At 45.3% G+C, this 25,815-nt stretch overlaps 1 protein-coding gene across 1 annotated transcript in view; it reads right to left on the reverse strand.

Moving 5' to 3' along the window:
- Window positions 1-25,815, reverse strand: part of STAB2 (stabilin 2) — a 172,033-nt gene that overhangs the window by 21,982 nt on the left and 124,236 nt on the right. Inside the window, exons 47-59 of the mRNA XM_027541952.1 lie at window positions 25,312-25,395; window positions 24,665-24,811; window positions 23,301-23,441; window positions 20,125-20,184; window positions 18,676-18,852; window positions 17,020-17,109; window positions 13,813-13,959; window positions 12,492-12,548; window positions 11,231-11,357; window positions 8,075-8,224; window positions 6,076-6,180; window positions 3,444-3,551; window positions 993-1,186 (exon numbers count right to left, since the gene is read on the reverse strand). Coding sequence (XP_027397753.1) covers window positions 993-1,186; window positions 3,444-3,551; window positions 6,076-6,180; window positions 8,075-8,224; window positions 11,231-11,357; window positions 12,492-12,548; window positions 13,813-13,959; window positions 17,020-17,109; window positions 18,676-18,852; window positions 20,125-20,184; window positions 23,301-23,441; window positions 24,665-24,811; window positions 25,312-25,395 — 1,587 coding nt within the window. The remainder of the gene's footprint in view (window positions 1-992; window positions 1,187-3,443; window positions 3,552-6,075; window positions 6,181-8,074; window positions 8,225-11,230; window positions 11,358-12,491; window positions 12,549-13,812; window positions 13,960-17,019; window positions 17,110-18,675; window positions 18,853-20,124; window positions 20,185-23,300; window positions 23,442-24,664; window positions 24,812-25,311; window positions 25,396-25,815) is intronic.

Genomic DNA, 25,815 nt, shown 5'->3' on the forward strand with positions numbered 1-25,815 from the left:
GATGCTCAGAAGGATGAGCAACATGCCCCTCCTGGCCAGTGGGAGTTGAGTTACTGCTCTGTCTTGCTTTTGTCCAGACTCAGGATGGAGTGTCCTCCTTTACATCTCAGCTCAGTTGTCACTTCCTCAGAGAGACCCTCCCTGTCTCCTGATCCCTTTTATCACACTGGACTGATTTCAGAACTGAGCATGCCTCTTCCTTCTATCACGTATAAACTTTTGATCGCTACATCCCTGACAGCTACAACAGCACACAGTAGGTGCTTGATGACCATTTGTTGAGCCAATGAATGATGTCCTTTAATCCCCATGAACGATCCTGTGAGGTCTGCATTATTATAAGGCTCATAATTTGTGGCTAAGGAAACTGAGGCTCAGAGAGGTTAAGCAGCCAGCCCCAGACTGCACAGCATATCAGGCCAGGAGCCAAGACTCAGAGGCTGCCTGACTGTTGAGTTCACATTTGTAGCCCTAATGGACATCATCTCCCACCGTCTTCCCTTCCCATCAGAGAAAGGGGCAACAGGGCACTGACTGCACTCTAAAAAGGTGTGAGTGCACTTTTCCTGCCACTTCTTACTTTTTTGATTTGTATTTTGAATAATTTTAGATTTATAGAAAAGACGCAAAAAAAAAAATTAAAAAAAAAAAGATGCAGAGAGTAGTTCCCTTATACTCTCCACCCAGTCTTTCCTAATGTTAACATCTTACCTAATTACAGTTCATTGTCAAAATTAAAAAACTAGTGTTGATGTGTTACTATTAACTAAACAATAGACTTTAAGTGGACCTAACCAGTTTTTCCAGGAAGGTCCTTTTCCTGCATCAGGTTCCATGTTGTATTTAGCTTGTTGACTTATCAAGAAATAGAGAAATAGACTTGGGTGGGAAGAAGGCTTAGGAAGAGGCCAGTGGTGACCTGAGTGGAGAAGCCAGGCTGAGGGAGGCACAGGTGGTACCCCACCCCCCATTTCCCTGGGACAGAGACTCACCGGGCCAGTCATCTTGCAGGTGGCATGCTCGTGACACCTGCCATTGAGGCCGTCTGCACAGGGGTCAATCGCCGTGCAGCTGTGGCCATCCCCCTGGTAGCCCTTCTGACAGCTGCAGGAGACCTTCGTGCCCTTCTGGGAGCACTTGGCGACCTTTGCACACCCGCCGTTGTTCTGTTTGCAGAAATCCACAACTGCAAGAGCAGAGAAAGGTAGACTCTGTGTAACAGGGGCTTCAGATCAGGGTGTGGGTCACCCCAGGACCAGGTGCACCAGGCAAGGAAATGGGCCCCAACATGTCAGTGCCGCCTCTCCCGGTGCCTGGTGGCCTCTGTGCTACCTCTGCCAACACTAGTGTCCTGTGGCTAACACCCTAACACTATGGTCCCCAACCTTTTTGGCACCAGGGACTGGTTCCATGGAAGACAATCTTCCCAGGGGCCGGGGGTTGGTTTCAGGGTGATTCAAGCTCATTACGTTTACTGTGCACCTTGTTTCTATTATCATTACATCAGTTCCACCTTAGATCATCAGGTGTTAGATTCTGGAGGCTGGGGACCCCGCCCTGATAGACCAGGCCTGGGGATATCTGTCCACCTCTGCCCTTTTTAATCATAAACTTCTAGGCTCCATTTTGATAGTAGTTTTCTAATGAGTTTGGGTTTTTAACATAGGACACAGTTGTGTGTGTGTGTGTGTGTGTGTAGGGTTAAGGCACTACTGAGCACCTTGTGACACAGACACTGTTACCTCCATTCTACAGATGAAGAAACTGAAACTCAGAGCTTAACTGACCATCAAAGGCAAACTAGCTACAACGTGGAGGGGCTGGTTTTAAACCCAGGGTGGTTTGATTCCAAAGCCCACATTTCCCCCACTCTTTTGTGTTGCCTCTTAACCTTTGTTTTCACAAGCCCCCAAATTTCAACTTACTAATAGATTAGCTCCAGGCCCAGGAGTAGCTGGAAAGCCCTTTGGCTTCTCTCCTCTGCCTCTCTGGCTGAGAGCATGAACATGAGGACAGAAGGCCCGAGGCTGGCAGAGCGGACAGACAGAACCTAGGTCTTTGCTGCCACTGAGGATGCTAAGCCAATTCTGGACTGCCTTGTGGCAGATTATAAAGTAGCGGGAATAGCAAGATCTCAGTTCTGTAAAGAAAGTATCTGTCCCTATATGAATAGGGACATTCATGTTTTCATTAATGTTCATGAAAACAGAAGGTACATGTGTCTGAGACTGCTAGTTTTCCCCTAATATCTCCTGTCTCCTTTTTCTATCTGAGATTTATAGCTTAGCTCATGGTTGGCCAACTGAAGACTCTATTTCTCAGGTTCCTTTGTCCCAGGTGTGACAGAGAATGAGGTTCTAGACAATGTGATGGAGCAGACAGGAGTTTAGCAACTTCTGTGTGTGCTAAGTTGCCTCAGCCGTGTCTGACTCTTTGTGACCCCATGGACTATAGCCCACCAGGCTCCCCTGTCCATGAGATTCTCCAGGCAAGAATACTGGAGTGGGTTGCCATTTCCTCCTCCAGGGGATCTTCCTGACCCAGGGACTGAACCGCGTCTTCTGCATTGGCAGGTGGGTTCTTTACCACTAGCGCCATGCCACATGGAAAGCTCTAGGTATGTCCTTAAAGGGAATGAGGTTTGCTTCCCCCCACCCTGACTTTCTTTCCTTCTGCTTCCTGGGATGTGCTTTTGGTCGTGGCCATCTCAGGCCAGGTGAGTGAACAATGGCAGAGCAACAAGACAGAAGGAGTCTGGGCCCCAGACTTTCACAGAGAAACCCTATGTTAGCTCTGGATACCTCCATCCAAAGTACTAAACAAGATAAAAATAAATATCTAAACACCGGCTTTGTTTATGCCACTGTTTATTTGGATCTCTGTGTGGCTGAACCCATATCCTAACTACTAGAGACAGACATAGCTGTGTGCAGAGTGATTCTCACTGAGTGGTGAGAGTAAGTGTAGGTTTCACTGTTGTTTTGATTCATTTTGATATTTGGCAAAACTAATACAATTATGTAAAGTTTAAAAATAAAATAAAATTAAAAAAAAAGAATGAATCAAAAAAAAAAAAGAAATAAAATGCGTGACCTACTTGAAAAAAAAATACAATTGCTGTTTAGTTGCTAAGTTGTATCTGAGGGAAGCACTGTCTTAAGATACTATAGAATATTTTCTCAATAAAATAAGACTGGATTATTTGTAAAGTTACAAAAACACCGTAAAACGAAGTGCATTGCAGTTTGCAAAGCAAGTTCAAAGTCATGGCCTGGGAAGTGGGCAGGTTAGGCATGAGCAAACCCATCACAGAGAGGGTAGGTGTTGCTGAAGCAGCCCAAGCAGGAAGCAGAAGGGCTGGGACGGAGCCCAGGTCCCCTGACTGAGTTCCACTCCACCCCTGCACCCCGCTGCTGGTCCACCCGTGCACAGACGGGACTTACCTGTGCACGTTATTCCGTCTCCTTCATAGTTCAGGTTACATTCGCATGTGTTGTTGTTCTTACAGGTAGCATGAGCAGAACAAGGAGGCGTGCACACGGGAGCCAAAGCTGAAAAGAAAGAAGTCATAATTCATCTCCCACCGTGATGTGAGGCGTTGGGATCCAGCTAAGGCATCTTCCAAGATGCCATCTGGCTGCCCCTGTGTTTCTAAAGTGCCCCCTTACAGCTGCAAGATGGGTCATAATGGGGTGATTTACTAAGGTCCCTCCCAGCCTGGGATTCTGAGATTCCAGAATTATTCTTTTGTATTAAGACTTTATTTCTGCCATGTTATCCAGATCAAAATGCAAAGATGTTAACCTTAGGGGCAACCAGTGAAAACTTTATACCTCAAAGTCTGCCATCAAGGATGAATTTTGCAGACTAGCTCTTTGGCCCTGAGAGCACGGGATTCCAGAAGAGATGGTTAAATTGGAGCAGAAATTCCAGGGTCTTCTTTGTTCTTGTCTCCAACTCTTTGTGATGTCATAGACTGCAGCACGCCAGGCTTCCGTGTCCTTCACTATCTCCCGGAGTTTCCTTAAACACATATCTATTGAGTGGGTGATGCTATTTAACCATCTCATCCTCTGTCACCGCCTTTTCCTCCTGCCTTCAGTATTTCCCAGCATCAGTGTCTTTTCCAGTGAGTCAGCTCTTCACATCAGGTGGCCAAAGTATTAGAGCTTCAGCTCCAGCATCAGTCCTTCCAATGAATATTCAGGACTGATTTCCTTTAAGACTGACTGGTTTCGTCTCCTTGCAGTCCAAGGGGCTCTCGAGGGTCTTCTCCAACACCACAGTTCAAAAGCATCAATTCTTCGGCATTCAGCCTTCTTTATGGCCCAATTCTCACATCCATACATGACTACTGGAAAAACCACAGCTTTGACAATACAGACCTTTGTCGGCAAAGTAATGTCTCTGCTTTTTAATATGCTAAGTTGGTCATAGCTTTTCTTCCAAGGAGCAAGTGTCTTTTAATTTCATGGCTGCAGTCACCATCTGCAGTGATTTGGAGCCCAAGAAAATAAAGTCTCTCACTGTTTCCATTGTTTCCCCATCTCATTGCCATGAAGTGATGGGACTGGATACCATGATCTTCATCTTTTGAATGTTTTTAAGCCAAGTTTATCACTCTCCTCTTTCACCTCCATCAAGAGGCTCTTTAGTTCTTCTTTGCTTTCTGCCATAAGGGTGTATCATCTGTGTATCTGAGGTTATTGATATTTCTCCCAGCAATCTTGATTCCTGCTTGTGCTTCATTCAGCCCAGCATTTTGCCTGATGTACTCTGCATAGAAGTTAAATAAGCAGGGTGACAGTATACAGCCTTGATTTACTCCTTTCCCCATTTGGAACCAGTCCATTGTTCCATGTCTGATTCTAACTGTTGCTTCCTGACCTGCATACAGATTTCTCAGGAGGCAGGTAAGGTGGTCTGGTATTCCCATCTCTTTGAGAAATTTCCAGTTTGTTGTGATCTGCACAGTCAAAGGCATTAGTGTAGTCAATGAAGCAGAAGTAGATATTTTTCTGGAATTCTCTTATTTTTCTATGCTCCAATGGATGTTGGCAATTCTAACTCTGGTTCCTCTGCCTCTTCTAAATCCAACTTGAACATCTGGAATTTCAAGGGCCTTCTTAGGTACCACTAATCTGGGGCTTTGGTAATTGAAAGGGGCTGCAGTATCCAGGGGCAGCATGAAGCCATGGGATGGTTAGGAGAGAAGGAGGGGGAGGAGAGCGGAGGAAGAAGGGGGAGGGGGAGAAGCAGGGAGGGAAGGAGGGGGAGGGACTGAAGTTATGAGGACTGCCAGGATTCTGGCTATTTGGGTTGCTGTTACTCAAAAGAAAAGCTTGGTCACGCCCTTCTGCCCCCAGGGACGATGAAGTGACAACTGGATCATCAACCTTCACACCTTAGACCTTTTGACTGGAACATAGGGCTCAGGGTGCAAGGGAGAACTCAGAAAACTGACAGCTCAGTAAGGACTGAGGTCATGACAAAGATGACAGTAACTGACGATGATACTGGCAGCTACTGTTCCTGAGTGCCCACATGCACTGGCGCTCCAAACCCATGACCCTGACCCTCACAACAGTCCTTCCCTACAAGCCGTGCAAGAGGCTCTCTGTTTACGGACGAGTATATCAAGATTCCGAGAGGGTGGCTTTGCTGAGGCCATTTGTCTAGTAAGTAGCAGAGTTCAGGGTCAGATCCTGGCCTCCACGGAATACTGTATTTTCCATGAAACCCTCCAACTCTGTGTTCACACACAACCAGACCTGGGCAGTGATCCTGAGGGACCATTCCTGCCCAATAGTCCTTTGCTTGAGGTGGGTCCTTCCATGACAGACAGGACTGCAGGCTGGTTTCCTGGGTTTGCGTTCAATCTTTTCATCTCGTTTCCTCTGGGTCCCCAGACCTCCTGACCCCAGGGCCGCGTAGCCATCTTTCCTCGTGGATAAGTGAACCCCTGCTCAGCTGTTTTTTTCAGATGTCACTCAGACCCCCACCCTCAGTCGGCTGCTCTTGGCAAGGTCTGCTGCAGCGAGGGGCTGCTGGCAGCCAATCACCCTCACAACAGACCTGTCTGGGTGTCGCAGAAGCGGCCCGTCCACCCTGTCTCGCAGATGCACTCTCCAGAGCCTGTGATCCCGTCATCGCACTGTCCATGGTCTGAGCAGCCACAAGCTGTAGAGCAAGTTGGAATGTGGTCAGTCAGCAGGGATCTGGGATTGAAGTCCAATCTGCCAGCTCACTGGCCATGTGCTGGCTGTGTGGTCAGTGTGGGAGGCCCCGTGCTTATTCACATTCATTCATTCAAACTTACAAAAAATAAACTTAGTGGCTACCATGAGGCACAGGCTACCAGGCAATGAGGTTACAGTGGAAAACATAAGACATAAGGTCCCTATTCTCAGGGAGCTTACAGTCTAGGGGTAATGGGCTATTGAACATGTAATGATAAATATGCTGAGTGTTGTAAATTACAGAAGTAGAGGGTGTCATGGGGTATGAAATAGAACAGAAAGGGAAGGGAACCTTATCTGGGCCTCCTAACAGAAATCCATTTAAAAGTCAAAGCTTCAAGAAACATTCCTTCTGCTTCTGACCACCTCCAGCACCAACACCTTAGCCCAAGGCACTGCCATCTCTCACCTGGATTGGGGCATTAGCGTCCCCAAAGCCGGCCCTTCTTTTGCTCCTGCTTTCCCATGGTACTCTCTGCACAGGGCAGCTGGGGTGGCCCTTTCACAATCCTTCACTGGCCGCCACCGCACTTAGATGAGATGCTGAAGATCTGTCTCTGGCCAAGCAGCCCCCATATTATCTGGCCCCTGGCGACCTTCTGAGCCCACCTCTGTGTTCCCTCTCTCTTCTTTGCCCACTCTGCTCAGCTACCTCGGCCGCTTGGCTGGGCCTTGCATGCTGAACATTGTCCTACCTCAGGGCCTTTGCACTTGCCTCTCTTCCCACAAAGTCATTCCTTTAGTCTGCACTGTCCCACAGAGCAGCCAGTCATCATACATGGCTATTTAAATATAAACTAATTAAAATTAACAAAAATCAGCCCCTCAGTCACAGACTCTGTGTGTTCCATATCCACACATGGCTAGTGGCTTCCTCATGGCAGAGTTAGGCAGCATTTCCAGCATCACTGAAATTTGACTGGATAGAGCTATTATGGATATCCCCACACCTGGCCCCTTCATCTCTGCTAGAAAGCGAAAGTGAAAGTGAAGTCGCTCAGTCGTGTCCGACTCTTTGCGACCCCACGGACTGTAGCCTACCAGGCTCCTCTGTCCATGGGATTTTCCAGGCAATAGTACTGGAGTGGATTGCCATTTCCTTCTCCAGCGGATCTTCCCGACCCAGGGATCGAACCCGGGTCTCCCGCATTGTAGACAGACACTTTACCGTCTGAGCCACCGAAGTCCTCATCTCGGCTAGGTCTCTACTCAAATATTTTGTGAGATGTTTTCTGGAGTTGTATTTCCTTTCTTTCTTGATCTCCTTCACCTGCCTTTTTCTCTTTGTACCTTTATGTCTATTTTTGTTTCTGTTATTTTTATTTCTTCCCTTTGAGTGTAACTCCTTGAAAGCTGAGATTCTATCCCCTTCTCATACCCTGTACCCCTACAATTTAGAACTATTCCTGGCTTTTGATCAAGTCACTTAGGCTCTTTGTGCCTCACCTTATCCATCTGTAAGGAGAGATAATAATAGCTCCCACTTCGAAGGCTTGTTGTGAGGATAAGATGCTACTACATACCTGCCGGGCACATGGCAGGCACTTCATACACGTGAGCTATTGATATTAGTAAAGACTCAGCATATACATGGTAGTCAAATGACTGAATGAGCATTGGTTGGCTACAGCTTGCCTGGGTGGCTCCTGGGGATGTGAATTTCAATTGGTGGATGGAAATTGGGAAAATATCCGAGGAGGAAAAAAGAGCAGGCAAATGGGAGGCTGGGAAAAAAGAGGACGGATGCTTCTAGCCCAGGTGGATGGTACGCATCAGGCAAGGATGCACGCCCAGCTGATGACAGGCGAAAACTCAGTGGAGGGGATGCCACGTACGCTGGCAGTCAGGCCCGAATCTCCCCGGCCAGCACAGCTCACATGTTGTCCCGTTGAAGCCGCTGTTGCATTGACACTGTCTGCTGGGTGAGTACGGATCCAGGCAGATACCCCGGTTATTACATGGGGTATCTGGGCCTCCAGGGCAGGCTGGAAGAGATGAAACAGCAGTGACTGAACAGTCTCCCTAGGCCCAGAGCAGCTCAGTGCCTTTGTAAATGTGCTGCTAACCTGACCTCAGCTGTGGGTTCTGTCCTCTATTAGTCTAGGAGGTCTGTTTTCCTGGGGACACATCCATATAGTGTCACTGGATGTTTAGGGTAAGCCACTGGCTGATAGTTTAAATGTATCTGATAGGACTGGAAGGGTGATGTATTGAACTGTGTGCTGTATTTGGGGGTCAGGAGACCTGGATTTGGCAAAGAAACCTCCTGCCAATGCAGGAGACATCAGAGACGTGGGTTTCATCCCTGGGTCAGGACAATCCCCTGGAGGAGGAAATGGCAATGCATTCCAGTATTCTTGCCTGGAGAATCTCCAGGACAGGGGAGCCTGGTGTGCTACACAGTCCATGGGGTTGCAAAGAGTCGGACACATTCGAAGTGACTGAGCACACACGTGGACCTGGGCTTGCTGGTCTGGGCTGAATAATGAATTTGCTCTGAGCTTCAGAGTTTTCTTAACTCTAGAGTTAAGATGAGGATGATGTTAAGATGGTGATGATGATGTCCCCTTGCCCTATTCCATGTTGTGACTATGAGGATCAAATGAAATACTGTAACCAGCAGCATTTGAAAATATAAAGCACTGAACAAACGTATGGGATGGCACTGACTTTGGTGAATGGTCTATGCTTTAGTGATGGAGAATGGACTGAAGGTTGAGTAATTGTGTAGACTCTCAGCCTGGAATTTTCTCAACTGGATCATGATAAATAAAGTATGGTGGTGATTTACTAAGTCGAGTTCAACTCTTTGTAACCCCATGTACTGTAGCCTGCCAGGCTCCTCTGTTCATGGGATTTCCCAGGCAAGAATACTGGAGTGGATTGCCATCTCCTTCTCCCAGGGATCTTCCCCCATCCAGGGATTGAGCCCACATCTTTTATGTCTGTATGCAGGTCAGGAAGCAACAGTTAGAACTGGACATGGAACAACAGACTGGTTCCAAATAGGGAAAGAGCATGTCAAAGCTGTATATTGTCACCCTGCTTATTTAACTTATATGCAGAGTACATCATGAGAAACCTGGGCTGGATGAAGCACAAGCTAGAATCAAGATTGCTGGGAGAAATATCAATAACCTCAGATATGCAGATGACACCACCCTTATGGCAGAAAGTGAAGAGGAACTAAAAAGCCTCTTGATGAAAGTGAAAGATGAGAGTTAAAAAGTTGGCTTAAAACTCAACATTCAGAAAACGAAGATCATGGCATCTAGTCCCATCACTTCATGGCAAACAGATGGGGAAACAGTGGAAACAGTGAGAGACTTTATTTTTTTGGGCTCCAAAACCAGTGCAGATAGTGACTGCAGCCATGAAATTAAAAGACACTTGCTACTTGGAAGAAAAGTTATGACCAACCTAGATAGCATATTAAAAGCAGAGACATTACTTTACCAACAAAGTTCCATCTAGTCAAAGCTATGGTTTTTCCAATAGTCATGTATGGATGTAAGAGTTGGACTATAAAGAAAGCTGAGTGCTGAAGAATGGATGTTTTTGAACTGTGGTGTTGGAGAAGACTCTTGAGAGTCCCTTGGACAGCAAGGAGATCCAACCAGTCCATCCTAAAGGAAATCAGTCCTGAATATTCATTGGAAGGACTGATGTTGAAGTGTAAACTCCAATACTCTGGCCACCTGATGTGAAGAACTGACTCATTGGGAAAGACCCTGATGCTGGGAAAGACTGAAAGCAGGAGGAGAAGGGGACGACAGAGGATGAGATGGCTGGATGGGATCACGGACTTAATGGACATGAATTTGAATAAACTCTGGGAGTTGGTGATGGACAGGCAGGCCTGGCATGCTGCAGTCCATGGAGTCGCAAAGAGTCAGACATGACTGAGTGACTGAACTGAACTGAACTCTTATGTCTCCTATATAACAGATGGATTATTTACCACTGAGACACCAGGAAAGCCCATTATACCTAAAATCATGGCTCCTGGAGACACAATGGGGGAACTTGGACTTGCTTCTTATTCAATGTGCACCTCCACTTTCTCATCTGTAAAATGGGGGTGACAATGGAAGCTGCTTCTTAGGGTTTGTTGAGAGGTTCAGATGTATTGCCATATATGGGAAATTGTTTTGTTCTTTGGTCTTCAAGTCGACTGACTAGACTATAGCCTGCCAGGCTTCTCTATCCATGGGATTTCACAGGCAAGAATACTGGAGTAGATTGCCATTTCCTTCTCCAGGGGATCGTCCTGACCCAGGGATCGAACCTGCGTCTCCTCCACTGGCAGGAGGATTCTTTACCACTGAGCCACCAGGGAAGCCCTGTATGGGAAGTAGCACTCAATAAATGTGTTCATTTAAAACAGTGCATGGTGGTCAGGAAGTTCTATGGCATTTGTTATGCTGTTGCTGCTGCATTATTGGGTAGAAGTTGTATCTAGACCCAGGGGTTTCAGGAGCCCTTTCCTGAAAGGGCGAGCTTAGGGAGGAAGGGTGATGTTATACATCTTTTATCAGGGGAGTTTTTAGGAAATAGTGGCCCACATATACCACATTGATATAGCACCCTGCTGAGCTGGATGTCCTTAGATGCATTTAAACTAGTGTGCTTATCAGTATCATAGACTGGAATCAGTATCATTTCAAAAATAAAATATAGGGTTTCTAGCATCATGGGAAATGTCTTATTCTATAACATTAAGCAGAAAACACATGATTTACAACCTTTGTACAGCAGAATCTCAACTCTGTAAAAACCAAATATGATAAGAAAAAAAAAAATGGAGAAGGAAAGCTACACAACTCTTTAGAATAATTGCTTTTGGATCTTTTCTTAGTAGAATCATTAAGAACAATATACTCCCTTGCTCCCCCATCCTCACCTTCCACTTTATACTTCTGGTACTTTCAAATGCTCCATAGTGATTGTGCAATCACTTCAGAATCACAAGATAATAAGAGCACTCTTACCCTGACAGTCTGGCCAGAAGTAGCCCTTGCAGCACTTGGGGAGCTGTATCACCAGAGTGCAAAGCTGTCTGCAGCCTTCCAGGTTCCTCTTGAAGGGCAAGTCGTACAGACACTTCTGCTTCTGGCCCTAAAGGAAGAGATCCAACCATCCCTCCACCTTCCATCCCTGTACTTGGGCTCTTGGCTCTAGTCTTCCCCCAGTGGAGGATCCTAGGTACTGCCCAAGTAGAAAATAGGCCTCAAATGGCCATGAGCCCTGTGCAGGGAATTCGTTTCTCAGGGGCATAGAGAGGCAAATGAATGGGGGAGGGGACAGAGGTGGAGTCCACGGAAAAAAGATTTTGCCCCATTTTAAGAAGGACTTGGGGGCCTTTAGAGCTGTTTGCAAAAGATGAGTTTACCTGGGGAGGAAGTGGGGAAGAGGTAGATTTCTATCAGGAGAGAGGTCTGGCAAGCCCCCAAGATCATCAGTAGAGAGGGTATGGGGTTACAGTTCATTTTTGTAGGGGTGTTTCTGTTAGACGTGTTACTAGTAGGGTAGAAAGAGCTTGACTTTGGAGTAAGTGCTTAAACCAATATTTAGTACTTACTATGTGCCAGGCTCTGTACCCACATTTGAAAACTTACTTTCCTAATAATCACACACAGAACTATTATTAGCTCCATGTGCAGGGGCAAAGGCGTATAGATTAAGTGACTTGTCAAAGATCACCCACTGCAATTTGTCCCCATAACTGTGGACTCCGAATTTAATTGTCTTAACCATTACTCTTACATTGTATTTTAGGCTCTAATCCTAGCTTTGTTCCTTATAGCTGTGTGGTCTTGGGCTGATTGCTTACCCTCTCTGAGACTCATTTGTCATAAATTGTAGTAATATATTTTTCAGTATTATAATGGGAATAGGGGATAATGTCAAAATAAAGAATTCAACACGGAGCCAGGGACATAAGCAGCAACCAACTAAAGGCAGCTATTATTTTTTATAATTAGCATTGTTTTTGTAACCCCTTCTAGGTCTTTAATCTCATGACTCTTCTAGATTTTAAATGTGGGCTGACAGTTTCCCTGGGCTAAGAATGTTCACCTCTCATCCCAGTGGCCTGATTGTTGAAAGAAAGACATGAATTAGTTACATGCAGTTATAACACACTCACAGATGCACACAGATGCACACACACCCATACCTATAAGGAAACTGGGGTCTAATAAAGAAACAAACCTATCACTCTCCAAACATTATCACCGTGTTCATAGTTACCTTTGGTTTAGTCCACTTGGGGCAACTGGGAGTAAAGATACAGTTTCCACAATTCCCCTAGTATGCAAGAAAAGAAACACTTAAAAATCCAGAATATCAGGAAACAAAGCAAAGATTATTTGACTAAGAACTTAATCTTGATTAAGACTCAAGCTATGATTAAGAATATAAAAACAAATGCACTGCAATTTTGCCATAGAGAATTCTTAAGGTCTGTCTTGGACCTCAGCTCCTTGGTTAGCTCTTTGAGGTGATAAGTTCCCTATTAGATGAAGGGGCAACAGGGCAGGCGCACATGGCACATGGCACAGCAGCCATGGGAAATGTGGATACAAGTGTCAGTTCCCTTAGAGATCAGCTGTGAAATTTTTGTGAATCACATTCTTTGATCCTTAGTCTTCTAACCTATAAAATAGGGATACTAATTCTTGCTATTGATTTTCAGGGGATTTGTGAGGAAAAATGATTAACTGAAAAAAAAAATGTGCGTATATGTACTTTGGAAGTTAAGAAGTTAACAACTGTTTTTTCATCCCTTACTTTGGCTGATTGGTATTCTAGTAATTTGGGTATTTATTGAATGCCTATAAGTCACCTGGTATAGAAATCAACTGGTCACAGACTTTGCCATTTAAGTCACTTCATCTCTTTGAGACTCAATTTCCAAATTGACATAACGGAGTTGATGATCACTACTTCTATTGTTGGATAGGGGTAAGATGGGCATTGGGCCAAATAGTAGGCTCAAAGGTCACACTCAATAAATGGTACTGGATGGATGAACGAGTGTGAAATGCACATGTGCCTCGCACAGTGCAGGGCCCAGGACAGAGGTCCAACCAGTGTTACTGCCTGAGCAAGTGAATGGAAGTATGGGCCACATATATTAGATATTAGAACCATATGACACGGTCATTTTTGTAGCCATACTCTGTCAAACATGGCAGTTTCACCTGGTTTATTCTGGCAGAGGCTCAAAAACTGCTTGTTGAATGGATAAGTGAATGACTGAGTGGATGGGTGGGTTAGAAAATGACTGGCAGAACAGGGCATACTGTTGGTCCCCAACAGCTGCTCGCTTAATGGTGAGGGGATGAACGGGTGGGTGGATAAATGAGAATGGGAAAGGTCTGTACGGGACTGAGTAGATGCTTGTTGATGGTGAATCTGAAAAGCCCTGTCCTATGGCCTCCTGAGCCCCTGGTTCCCATGTTCGCTGGGGACCAGCCCTCTGAGTCTTCAGAGCGGGGTCCACGCTAGGTCACAAGGGCTGTTTGTTGGCCCAAGGGTCTCTTTCTACAGTAGTGTTTTCAGGACTGACCGAGACATCGAAAGTGGTAAATGTGTCACAACGGCCCCCCAAGGTGGGGTCAATCAGTAGACAGTCGATACCGTAGGCCACACCCAAGTCAAATAAGAGCTCCCGCTGCACAATTCTGCACGTTTGGCTGTTCAGGAAGAGGTCGCCCTGCAAGACAGGGAGAGAGAGAGGGTGAACAGTCTGTGATCCTCAGACTTCTCCTCTTCTCAAGCCATGAAATGTGGCCAGAACCTACCAGAGTCAGAAAGAACTGATACGTATTGATATAAATGTCTACATCACAAATGCTTAGAATGTATTATATCCAAGTACTGTTCTTTGTGCTTTACCTATGCAAGTTCCTTCAATCCTCACAGCCACCCTATGACGTGGCTACTATTGCCGGTATTCCCATTTACAGATGAGGAAACTGAGGCAGTGAGTGGTTAGGTAACTCACCAAGGTCACACGATCAGTAAAATGCTGGTGTGGGTATTCACGCCCAGGCTGGCAGCCTCAGCCCCCTACTCCTGGCCACTCGGCAATACTGCTCCATCAAAGTGTAGATGGTAGTGGTGGGGGTGACAAGGTGGAGCAGATGTGGCCTGACCCTGGCTCAGGACAAACTTGGTTGACACGGCCACTTCATGGGCAGTTACCCAGTTTTCTTATTTAGTGCCAGCACCTAGCAAAGCTCCAGTACCACTTCCCTTCCAAAATATACAGTGACGGGCTTTAACCTTATATTGATAGCAACTTCTTTTTCACATGCACTAGGCATTGATGCTTTTGAATTGTAGTGCTGGAGAGGATTCTTGAGAGTCCCTTGGGCTGCAAGGGGATCAAACCAGTCAATCCTAAAGGAAATCAACCCTGAACATTCATTAGAAGGACTGATACTGAAGCTGAAGCTCTAATATTTTGGCCACCTGATGCAGAGAGTCAACTCATTGGAAATACCCTGATGCTGGGAAAGATTGAGGGCATGAGAAGCGGGTAACAGAGGATGAGATGGTTGGATGGCATCATTGACACAATGAATATGAGTTTGAGCAAATTCTGGGAAATAGTGAAGGATAGAGGAGCCTAGCATGCTGCAGTCCATGGGATCTCAAAGAGTCACACAACTTATTGACTGAACAACAAGACATTGTCTAAATCATGTTCTAGACACATTGTTTTGTTTAATTCTTGCAACAATCCTTGAGCATCTCTTCCTAAAGTCTACACAGCTAGTAAATTGATGGGTATATTCCCCACCCCACCCCCCAACAAACAGGAAGCAAAATGCTTTTAGAAAGTTCTATGAAAAGAAAAAGACAGCTCAGTAGTGTTTGATAGGATGCACACAGTGTGATTCAGTGGAAAGAACACTAGAAAACTGTGAATCCCTGCACTTTCACTCTTGCACTATATGAGCCAGTCCCTAAACTTCACTGAGGTTTAATTGTTTTCACCAGGTAGATAGGATTAATGATTACATTGCATATAAAGTTTAACTAAATGGTACTCTGAATACAAAGTGCTCTGAAAGCCTTATTAGCACTCAGGATGCTGCTGCTAAGTCACTTCAGTTGTGTCCGACTCTGTGCGCCCAACCAGGCTCCCCCGTCCCTGGGATTCTCCAGGCAAGAATACTGGAGTGGGTTTGCCATTTCCTTCTCCAATGCATGAAAGTGAAAAGTGAAAGTGAAGTCGCTCAGTCATGTCCAACTTGTAGCGACCCCATGGACAGCAGCCTACCAGGCTCCTCCATCCATGGGATTTTCCAGGCAAGAGTACTGGAGTGGGGTGCCATTGCTTTCTCTGAGCACTCAGGATGAACAGTTGATATTCTTTTGATAAGTGTCCAGTTTCTATGGAGGTAGTGTAGCTGATCTCAAGAGTATAACTACATTGGGATAACTTTCCAGAAGTTGGGATGTAAAGATGTTAACACTCTTTGGATTCAGAAACAAATTTAATGCCATTCCAATCCAATCATCAAGAGGGATTCTTGCTTGTCAGAAGATGTAAACAAAATGTTGTTTGAGACTTCTCTGAAGGCTCCTTGAAGGTAACCAACTCAGTTTGGAGGTAAATCGCTTTTTCACTTTCTCCTGCCTAGAGAGTAAATGTGATGGCTGGACCTCCAGCAGTCATGTTGGACCTTGAGGTGACTGTGAGGCTAGAAATACATGCTACAGAGCAGAAAGACAGAAGGAGTTCCCTCAGTGAGCTATCATACTAGCTGGATTGGCTACTGTAGTTTTTTTTTTTTTTAAAGACAGCTAAAGCTGAGTGCTGAAGAATTAATGCTTTTGAACTGTGGTGTTGGAGAAGACTCTTGAGAGTCCCTTGGACTGCAAGGAGATCCAACCAGTCCATTCTGAAGGAGATCAGCCCTGGGATTTCTTTGGAAGGAATGATGCTAAAGCTGAAACTCCAGTACTTTGGCCACCTCATGCAAAGAGTTGACTCATTGGAAAAGACTCTGATGCTGGGAGGGATTGGGGGCAGGAGGAGAAGGGGACGACAGAGGGTGAGATGGCTGGATAGCATCACTGACTTGATGGACGTGAGTCTGAGTGAACTCCAGGAGTTGGTGATGGACAGGGAGGCCTGGCGTGCTGCAATTCATGGGGTCGCAAAGAGTCGGACACTACTGAGCGACTGAACTGAACTGAACTGAAACCCTTATATATTTAAGCCATTGTCATTTTCCACTAAATATAAGATACAGGATGTAGCTACTATTATCCCACCAAATCTACTTATCATGTGGAATTACAGGAAGGTAATATTGTCAGGAACTAGCCAAAGAAGGTGAAAATTGCAAATTTTCTCTCTGTTTGCTGATCTAGTTAGATATAGCCCAGAGCTGGCTCTGACTGCCAAGAGAGGGCTGGAGGGGAGGTTGCAGAGGGGCCAGGAAGGAAGGGAAAGGAATGACAGTGTTCTTTCTTGTTTCAGGGAAGTGTCTCACACCAGAAAATAAATCTTCTGAAAAATCAATCAGAAGCTACTTTCTACAAGTGTAAGGGGGGCTCCCTGACACCTGGTGAGGGCTTGGGCTGGCCAGGATTTATCAGGGTTTGCATATTCACTTATTCAGGGGATACAGTCATAAAAGCAGTGAGAGAAAGAACTTGCTGCCAATGTGGGAAAAAATGAAACATCTCCTGGAAGTGGCAACGGTTGGGGCATGCATTCTCTGCCCCCGCCCCTGCTGTGGGTGATAATACTCACGATGTCACTGCCAGCTCCACACTTCACACTCAGCTCAGAACCCTGCAGGGTCTTCCAGGGAGCAAATTTGGGGAGATCCACTGCCAAGACCTGTAGGGGTGATGGGATCACATTAATACCCTGAATTTGGGTTGAAGAAGGAGCTTTGCTAACAAACCAAATTTAGATACAAGTTTTTTTTCTGAGTTCTAAATTCCAGCTTCAAAATGACAGCAGATAGAATCAAAAGGAAGAATAAGTATGGATTCTCTAGGAAGTTGGACTTTTTTTCTGTAGGAAAGTCTCCTCCGGCCTGTTTCAGTCACCCTTCCTTCCCCTTCTGTGTTCAGAAGTCCATGGAAGGTGCTGTGTTGCTGCATGAAGCCTGCGGCAGACCAGGGTTAGGGAAATTGCATTAGGGCACTGCGATGGGTTGAATTGTGACCCCTCAAAAGTTTCACTGAAGTCTAGGTCCCCATTACCTCAAAATGTCATCTTCCTTGGAAATGAGATCATTGCAGATGTAATTGGTTGAGATGAAGCCACATGAGAGTAGTGAGAGTGTTAGTCACTCAGTCATGTCCGACTCTCTGTGGCCCCATGGACTGCTGGGCTTCTATGTCCCCTGGAATTCTCCAGGCAAGAATACTGGAGTGGGTAGCCATTCCCTTCTCCAGGGCATCTTCCTGATCCAGAGATCGAACCCGGATATCCTGCATTACAGGCAGATTCTTTAATGTCTGAGCCACCAGGGAAGTGAGTGGGCCCTTAATCCAAAGATATTGGTGTCATCTTAAGAAGAAGAGAGAAGAGGAGAGTGCCATGTGAAGACATAGAAACACACAGGGAGAGGACAGCCAGCCATGTGACAACAGAAGCAGAGACTGGAGGGATGTAGCTACAAGCCTGGGATGCCGAGAATGTCTGGACACCACCAGAAGCCAGGAAGAAAGCAGGGAACAGCCTCTCCCTCAGGAGTTCCAGCAGAAACAACCTTGTCAACACCTTGATCTCAGACTTCCAGTCCCCAGAACTCTGAGGGGATTTATTTCTACTGTTTTAGGTCACCCAGTTTGTGGTCATTGGTTATGGCAGCCTAGGAAACTAACACAGGACCTACAAATTAACCAAAGTGAGGATAATAGGCCCTCTTGGATTAGATGTCTCACTCCTGGGAGGAAACAGGGTCCTGGAGGAGGATTCAGAGGGACAGGGTTTTAGCAAGAGCTGCCATGTTTCTGCAAGATCCTGCTTCCCTAATCACAGTAGATTGGTACACGAGCCAACAACTGGTCACAGCTGGATGAATCCATCCTTTGCCTAGAAACTCTGGAAATGGGGGAGAAAGAGTCCATCTGGGAGAAACTTGGGAATTGTTGAGACACTTTGCCTTGTGAACTAGGGAAGGGAGGGAGCTGGTCTGCAGTAGAAGAGGGGAAGGATGCTTTTGAGTATTGGTTAAAGTTAGGGGAAATAAAACAATGGCAGGGGAGAAACAGAACCAGATGAGCTATACTCTTGTGGTCAGTTCCCCACAGCCAGTCAGAGGAGGACACAGTGGGGGCAGGGGATGCTCAGACCTCCCAACACCATGGAGACTGAGAGGTAAAGACAATTCCTGGATTTGATCACCTCGAGGGCAACCTTGCCATTCCCGTCTGTGTGAAAACAGAATACCTTGGCATCTCGGATCACGTGGAACTTTAAGTACTCCTTCAGCTTGTCCTTGTTGTCTTGGTTGAACAGGAAATCCTGTTGTTCACGGGGCAGGGCTTGGAGGGCTTGGTCGCTGGGCCAGAAAAGTGTGACTGGGGTGTGGATGGGGTCTGTGATGACGCTCAGCAAGCCGGAGTCCTGAAACACAAGGAGTTGGTCAGGTGCGCCCCAAAGCCCAGCCAAGAAGCACTAGCTCTGGAACCCAAGGGCCAGAGCAAAAGCCAGCCTGGGGCCCTCTCTGTGCCCGCCATGGGGCTTCTCAGGCCTTTGGCTAGTTTAAACGAGATTCAGCCTGAAACTGAAGGCTTTCTTCACACTCCCGTCATTTTGACTCTCATTTTCTTAGAAAGTAAAACAGAAAGGCCAATTCTGGACTTTGTTAATAGGGAAACACACTTTAGCAAGACTCTTTTTTGCCACTACTCTTGTCCAAACGTTTTAATTTCTGGAAGACCCACTTAGCACTTTCCCCACATTTCCTTTAAAAATGTGAAACCTATACAATATTGAGATACTTGTATATATTTAGAGGATTTCTAGATCACATAGACTCAAAAAAGAAATTGCCAGGTGACTGGCAAAGAATCATTTTGAGAATCTTCTACATTTTTTCTTGTACATCATATACATTTTTTCTTGTAGTTTTCCCAACAACCCTATGAAGTAAGCTTTATTATTCCCTCTTTTTGAGACCCAGAGAGACTTTTAACTTGCTACAAAAGCTTGTGTTCAAGCAGACCTGATGCCCAGGGGTGGGGGCATTAGAAGGTTTAGGGAGTGGGTGGGTGGGCAAAGATCACTGGAGAGTCTTATTATGAGCACCTTCCAATCTCCTTTTCTAAACAGCTCCCCAGACAGTCTGAGCCCGAGACCCCTTTGGAAATTGCTGGTCTGCACAGAGGTTTTGCAGTCTGTGCTATGGGGACCCCAGGGTTCTTAGAGACCTCCTGAGACTGCTGGGGTAGGTGGTGGAGGAAGTCGTGGAAGAACCTGCTCCTTCCTGATTATTCTCTGAAATCTTTGAACAAGAAGTTTCTCTACACAATTCGTGGGACTTGTCTCTGAAGTCAGAAAAACGTGGTTTGAAATGTAATTTCTGCCTGTCTAACGGGCAGAGATTTCCCATCTTTGCCTTTCAGCTTTCCCCATCTCAGTAAAGGGGGTGATCATTCCAGACATGAAGCCCCTGTTTTAGGAATGGGCACATCCTAATTCCTTTCCCTCACTCTAGCCTCAAATACTTCAACTTCTAACTCAGCTAGGAAACATTTGGGGGATGGAGGGGCAGAGTATGACTTTGTTCTCCAGAACATTAGACTTCCTTAAAACCCCACAACAGCTGGCTAGTGCCGCAAACAAAAACTACGGTAGCTTACATCCCCCGAGGCAACTTTTCTCCTAGGCTTTTACCTGAATCAAGTTGCTAAATTTGCCGTAGCCGTGGTTCATGGCCACTGTCGTAAGATTTTGCTGCAAAGATAGTAAGAATGGGAATGAAACTTTTATTCGTACAGTTCACAAAGCACTTTAACAAACGCTCAACTGAATAAAATGAGGGGAAGATAACATAGGAGACTCTAGGTTGTACGCCTGCCTTTCTGTAACACAGGGGCTGGATGGCTAAGCACTGCATTTTCCCAGACTGCCCTGCAGCTAGAGTCCCACATGTGATATGGCATCCCCCAAGCAGAAGTGCTTGTACAAAACTTATAGGTAGAAAGACATGACACGAGGAAGTGGTGGCTGCTAGCAGGGATATTAGATCTTCTGATGGTCACAGGGCTGGAGGCATCTGGTGTGCAGACTCTTGTTTCCTAGAGATGGGGCTGGAGACAGAGGGCACAGGCAGAGCTGGTTCTGGGCAGCCCTGTGGGGAAGTCAGGTGTCCTCCCTTCACAAGTGTCCCCAGCTGCTTTGTCCCCAGCTTTGTCCCCAGCTGTGTAGTGTCTAAGGGAATATTTCATGCAAAGATAGGCTCGATAAAGGACAGAAATGGTATGGACCGAACAGAAGCAGAAGATATTAAGAAGAGATGGCAAGAATACAAAGAAGAACTGTACAAAGAAGATCTTCATGACCCAGATAATCACGAAGGTGTGATCACTGACCTAGAGCCAGACATCCTGGAATGTGAAGTCAAGTGGGCCTTAGAAAGCATCACTACGAACAAAGCTAGTGGAGGTGATAGAATTCCACTTGAGCTATTTCAAATCCTGAAAGATGATGCTGTGAAAGTGCTACACTCAATATGCCAGCAAATCTGGAAAACTCAGCAGTGCCCACAGGACTGGGAAAGGTCAGTTTTCATTCCAATCCCAAAGAAAGGCAATGCCAAAGAATGCTCAAACTACCATACAATTGCACTCATCTCACATGCTAGTAAAGTAATGCTCAAAATTCTCCAAGCCAGGCTTCAGCAATATGTGAACTGTGAACTTCCTGATGTTCAAGCTGGTTTTAGAAAAGGCAGAGGAACCAGAGATCAAATTGCCAACATCCTCTGGATCATGGAAAAAGCAAGAGAGTTCCAGAAAAACATCTATTTCTGCTTTATTGACTATGCCAAAGCCTTTGACTGTGTGGATCACAATAAACTGTGGAAAATTCTGAAAGAGATGGGAATACCACCTGATCTGCCTCTTGAGAAATTTGTATGCAGGTCAAGAAGCAACAGTTAGAACTGGACATGGAACAACAGACTGGTTCCAAATAGGAAAAGGAGTATGTCAAAGCTGTATATTGTCACCCTGCTTATTTAACTTCTATGCAGAGTACATCATGAGAAATACTGGGCTGGAAGAAGCACAAGCTGGAATCAAGATTGCCGGGAGAAATATCAATAACCTCAGATATGCAGATAACACCATCCTTATGGCAGAAAGTGAAGAGGAACTAAAAAGCCTCTTGATGAAAGTGAAAGTGGAAAGTGAAAAAGTTGGCTTAAAGCTCAACATTCAGAAAACGAAGATCATGGCATCTGGTCCCATCACTTCATGGGAAATAGATGGGGAAACAGTGGAAACAGTGTCATACTTTATTTTTTGGGGCTCCAAAATCACAGATGGTGATTCTGCAGATGATGGTGAAAATGCAGATGGTGACTGTAGCCATGAAATTAAAAGACACTTACTCCTTGGAAGGAAAGTTATGACTAACCTAGATAGAATATTCAAAAGCAGAGACATTACTTTGCCAACAAAGGTCCATCTAGTCAAGGCTATGGTTTTTCCTGTGGTCATGTATGGATGTGAGAGTTGGACTGTAAAGAAGGCTGAGCGCTGAAGAATTAATGCTTTTGAACTGTGGTGTTGGAGAAGACTCTTGAGAGTCCCTTGGACTACAAGGAGATCCAACCAGTCCATTCTGAAGGAGATCAGCTCTGGCATTTCTTTGGAAGGAATGATGCTACAGCTGAAACTCCAGTACTTTGGCCACCTCATGGGAAGAGTTGACTCATTGGAAAAGATTCTGATGCTGGGAGGGATTGGGGGCAGGAGGAGAAGGGGACGACAGAGGGTGAGATGGCTGGATGGCATCACTGACTCGATGGATGTGAGTCTGGGTGAACTCGGGAGTTGGTGATGGACAGGGAGGCCTGGCGTGCTGTGATTCATGGGGTCGCAAAGAGTCGGACATGACTGAGCAACTGAACTGAACTGAACTGAACTGTGTAGTGTCTGAATTAGGCTCTATTGCTTTCCAAGAGATTTGGTGATATACTTAACATCTTTAGAAACTCCTTTTTATTTAAATGAGGTACAGTGGATTCAGCTGTCTGCAATGAAGAACCCAACACTAATAAGTAACAAAAAAGTTGAAAGTGTCTTTTCTGTCCATTGAGAAGATGTTTTACTCCTGGTTTAGTTTTAATGGTATCTGTCCGTCTATCTGTTTATCTACCTACGTGCTTACCTACCTGTGGATCATCTATCATTTCTCTCATCATCGTTATCATCCATCTATGTAATTTCTCCATCTTCCAAATCTATGCACAACCTGCCCTTGTGGAAACTAAAGAATAATTTACAAAATCCATTCAACTATTTACTTTCACCTATTTACTTCTTACTAGGAATAGTATTTCTTATGGGCTTCTCAGGTGACTCTACTGGTAAAGAACCTGCTTGACAATGCAGGAGACATAAGAGACTCAGGCTCGATTCCTGGTATGAGAAGATCCCCCGGAGGAGGGCATGGCAACCCACTCCAGAATTCTTGCCTGGAGAATCCCATGGACAGAGGAGCCTGGCGGGCTACAGTCCATAGCGTCGCAAAGAGTCGGATATGACTGAAGCGACTTAGTGTGCACGCAAGAACAGTATTAATGAGGTTTTGTTTTTTGGGGGGTAGCATGACATGTGGCTTGTGGGATCTTATTTCTGACTAGGGATCGAAACCAGCATCTCCCGTGCAGAGTCTTAACCACTAAACTGCCAGGGAAGCCCCAGTGAGGTTTTTAATAGTAACTTGAGATTGAAGCAGCAAAATTTAACTGTCTTGAACAATGCCTCAAAAGCAGAATTGAGATAATAAATTACATCTTGTGAGTCACTCCATGCTAAGAGTCTGACAATGAGTTCACCCACCAGAATCATTCCAGAGGCATCTTTAGGGGTGATAAGCAAGTTTTGGGGAGACAGCAGTTTGTCTATGACGTGGATGATTCCATTTGTACAGAGGATATCACTGGATATGATCCTGGCTTTATTATTTATCAATACCATGTCCTGAAATCAACCAAAAAAGAAAAAAGAGGAAATGAGCACATAGAGAAATAGACACAAAATCACTTCTTCCAAAATATTCTGTGAACATATTAAATCATCATGAAAGTGAATGTTCAAGTAGAGCTGTGAGCAAAATCTGAAGATCCAAATTACTTAAGCATATGTCAAGAATATAATTTTCACCTGGAGAAGTTAATAGCAAATCATCTCCAATACTTTGGCTACCTGATGTGAAGAGCCAACTCATTGGAAAAGACCCTGATGCTGGGAAAGATGGAGGGCAGGAAGAGAAGTGGGCGACAGGGGATGAGATGGTTGGATGGCATCACCAACTCAATGGACATGAGTCTGAGCAAACTCTGGGAGACAGTGAAGGACAGGGAAGCCTGGCATGCTACAGTCCATGGGGTTGCAAAGAGTCAGACACAACTCAGTGATTGAACAATTAACCAGAACAGTTATTTCACTGCGATTCTCTAATATGAAATAATAAGCTGATCAAAATTGCCTTCCTTCTCTTTCATATGTCTTCTCTAGCAACCCCCCTTCTGACCCCACCAGACACTTTCCCCCTTTGTCATGAATTCCACAGTCACCATGTGTTTCTTTTTGTGGTGAGGGAAGGCATCAGCTTGGTCAAGGCTTTGAACAAAAGCTTTCATCCCTCCCCAGCTATTGCTGAAAGCAGTTCTCTTGACCACCTGAAGCTGCCTTGCCTCTGAGTTTCAATTCCAGCTCTAATATTAATATTGACTTGCTGTGTGATCTTGGAAAAGCTACTTAACCTGAGTTCAGTTTCCTAATTTTTAAATTGAGGAAAATAATAATATCTACATTATGGGGATTAAATCAGTTAGTACATATCCCTGGTGGCTCAGGGATAAAGAATCTGCCTGCAATGCAGGAGTCATAGGAGACACAGGTTTGATTCTTGGGTGGGAAGATCCCCTGGAGGAGGGCATGGCAACCCACTCCAGTATTGTTGCCTGGAAAATCGCATGGACAGGAGTTTGGCAGGTTACAGTCCATGTGTCTCAAAGAGTTGGACATGACTGAAGTGACTTAGCACACACACATCAGACACTTAGGATAGTAGCCGGGATAGAGCAGTCATTCCCGAGTGTGTTAGTTGTTATTATTATTATTACTCTTACTGCTCTAAGGAAGAGGAAAGAGAGAGGGCCCAAGGAAAATGAGCACCTTCCTGAAGTGGCTTCTCCTACCTGAGACACGGAGATGACAAGTGACTCCCCTTGGAGAGAAGTAGCATTTGGGGTCAATTTCAGGTTTTCCAGAAGAAGCTGGTGGCAGGCGATCACGTGATACCGAAGAATCTGGGGCATCAGGCCCCCTTTGTCCCAGTCCTTAATCTGCAATAGATCCGAGGGTTCCAGCCAGAGCTAGCAGCCCTCTGGTTGGAAACATTCAATAAATGCTTGCTACATTATTACATATTAATGGATAATCCAGCATGAAGAGTCCAAGTGAATGTTAGATAGTAAAGGCTCTGATAAATTCTGCAAGAAAAGAACCTATTTATATCCCATTAATCTAGCATTCCCTTTTTTTTTTTTTTTTTTTTGAGGGGTGTCTATCAGGGTTTAAATTATTTAAGAATGGTTGGTCTTTCCCAACCTCCTACCCTACTTAGGGATGTCCTCTAGAAGTCTATGCTAGTGGTGACCCCAAATCCACTTAAATGATGGGGCTTCCCACACTGACAGGCAACCCCTTTCATTGGTGGTCACCTCCAGCTGATTCTAAATCTCCTGTTTAGAAATGTCTTTCGTGTTGGTTCCAGGGTGATGCCCAAAGACTGTGTTCCAGTCCCAAAACTCTTCTACCTACCTGCCTCTAGCTTCATGCTTACCTGGGGTTCCTCATCAAAGGCTGCAGATAAAGGTGCCAGGACGGTGAAGGGGCCAGGGCCAACCAGGTCTCGCACAGAATGTTCCTGTGGGGAAGGCAGGTGGGGGCCACATGCCATGTATTGTGTTGGCTAAAAAAGTTCGTTCAAGCTTTTTTGTACCGTCGTATGGGAAAACCCAAATGAACTTTTTGGCCAACCCAATACGTAACGTAAGTAAAGGCAGGGGCTCAGACAAATAACGGAGAGAGAGTACATGATGGCAGAGGGGAGAGAAAAACCAAAAGGGGAGACTCGTGTTTCATTTAGCCTTAGATTCAGAATCACCTACTTCCTTAGACATGGAAATAATGTTTATTTTTATCTGGTTGTAGAATGACATATGTTGACTGGTATGAAAGATTTGAAAATATAGTATAAAAAAGAAAATAACTACCCATAATCCCACCACCTAGAAAGATCTCTGTTATTTCCAGATAACTTTTTGCCAGTGTGTCTCTTTCACAC

This window comes from Bos indicus x Bos taurus, chromosome 5 (genome assembly GCF_003369695.1).
Source record: "Bos indicus x Bos taurus breed Angus x Brahman F1 hybrid chromosome 5, Bos_hybrid_MaternalHap_v2.0, whole genome shotgun sequence".
Lineage (NCBI taxonomy): Eukaryota > Metazoa > Chordata > Mammalia > Artiodactyla > Bovidae > Bos > Bos indicus x Bos taurus.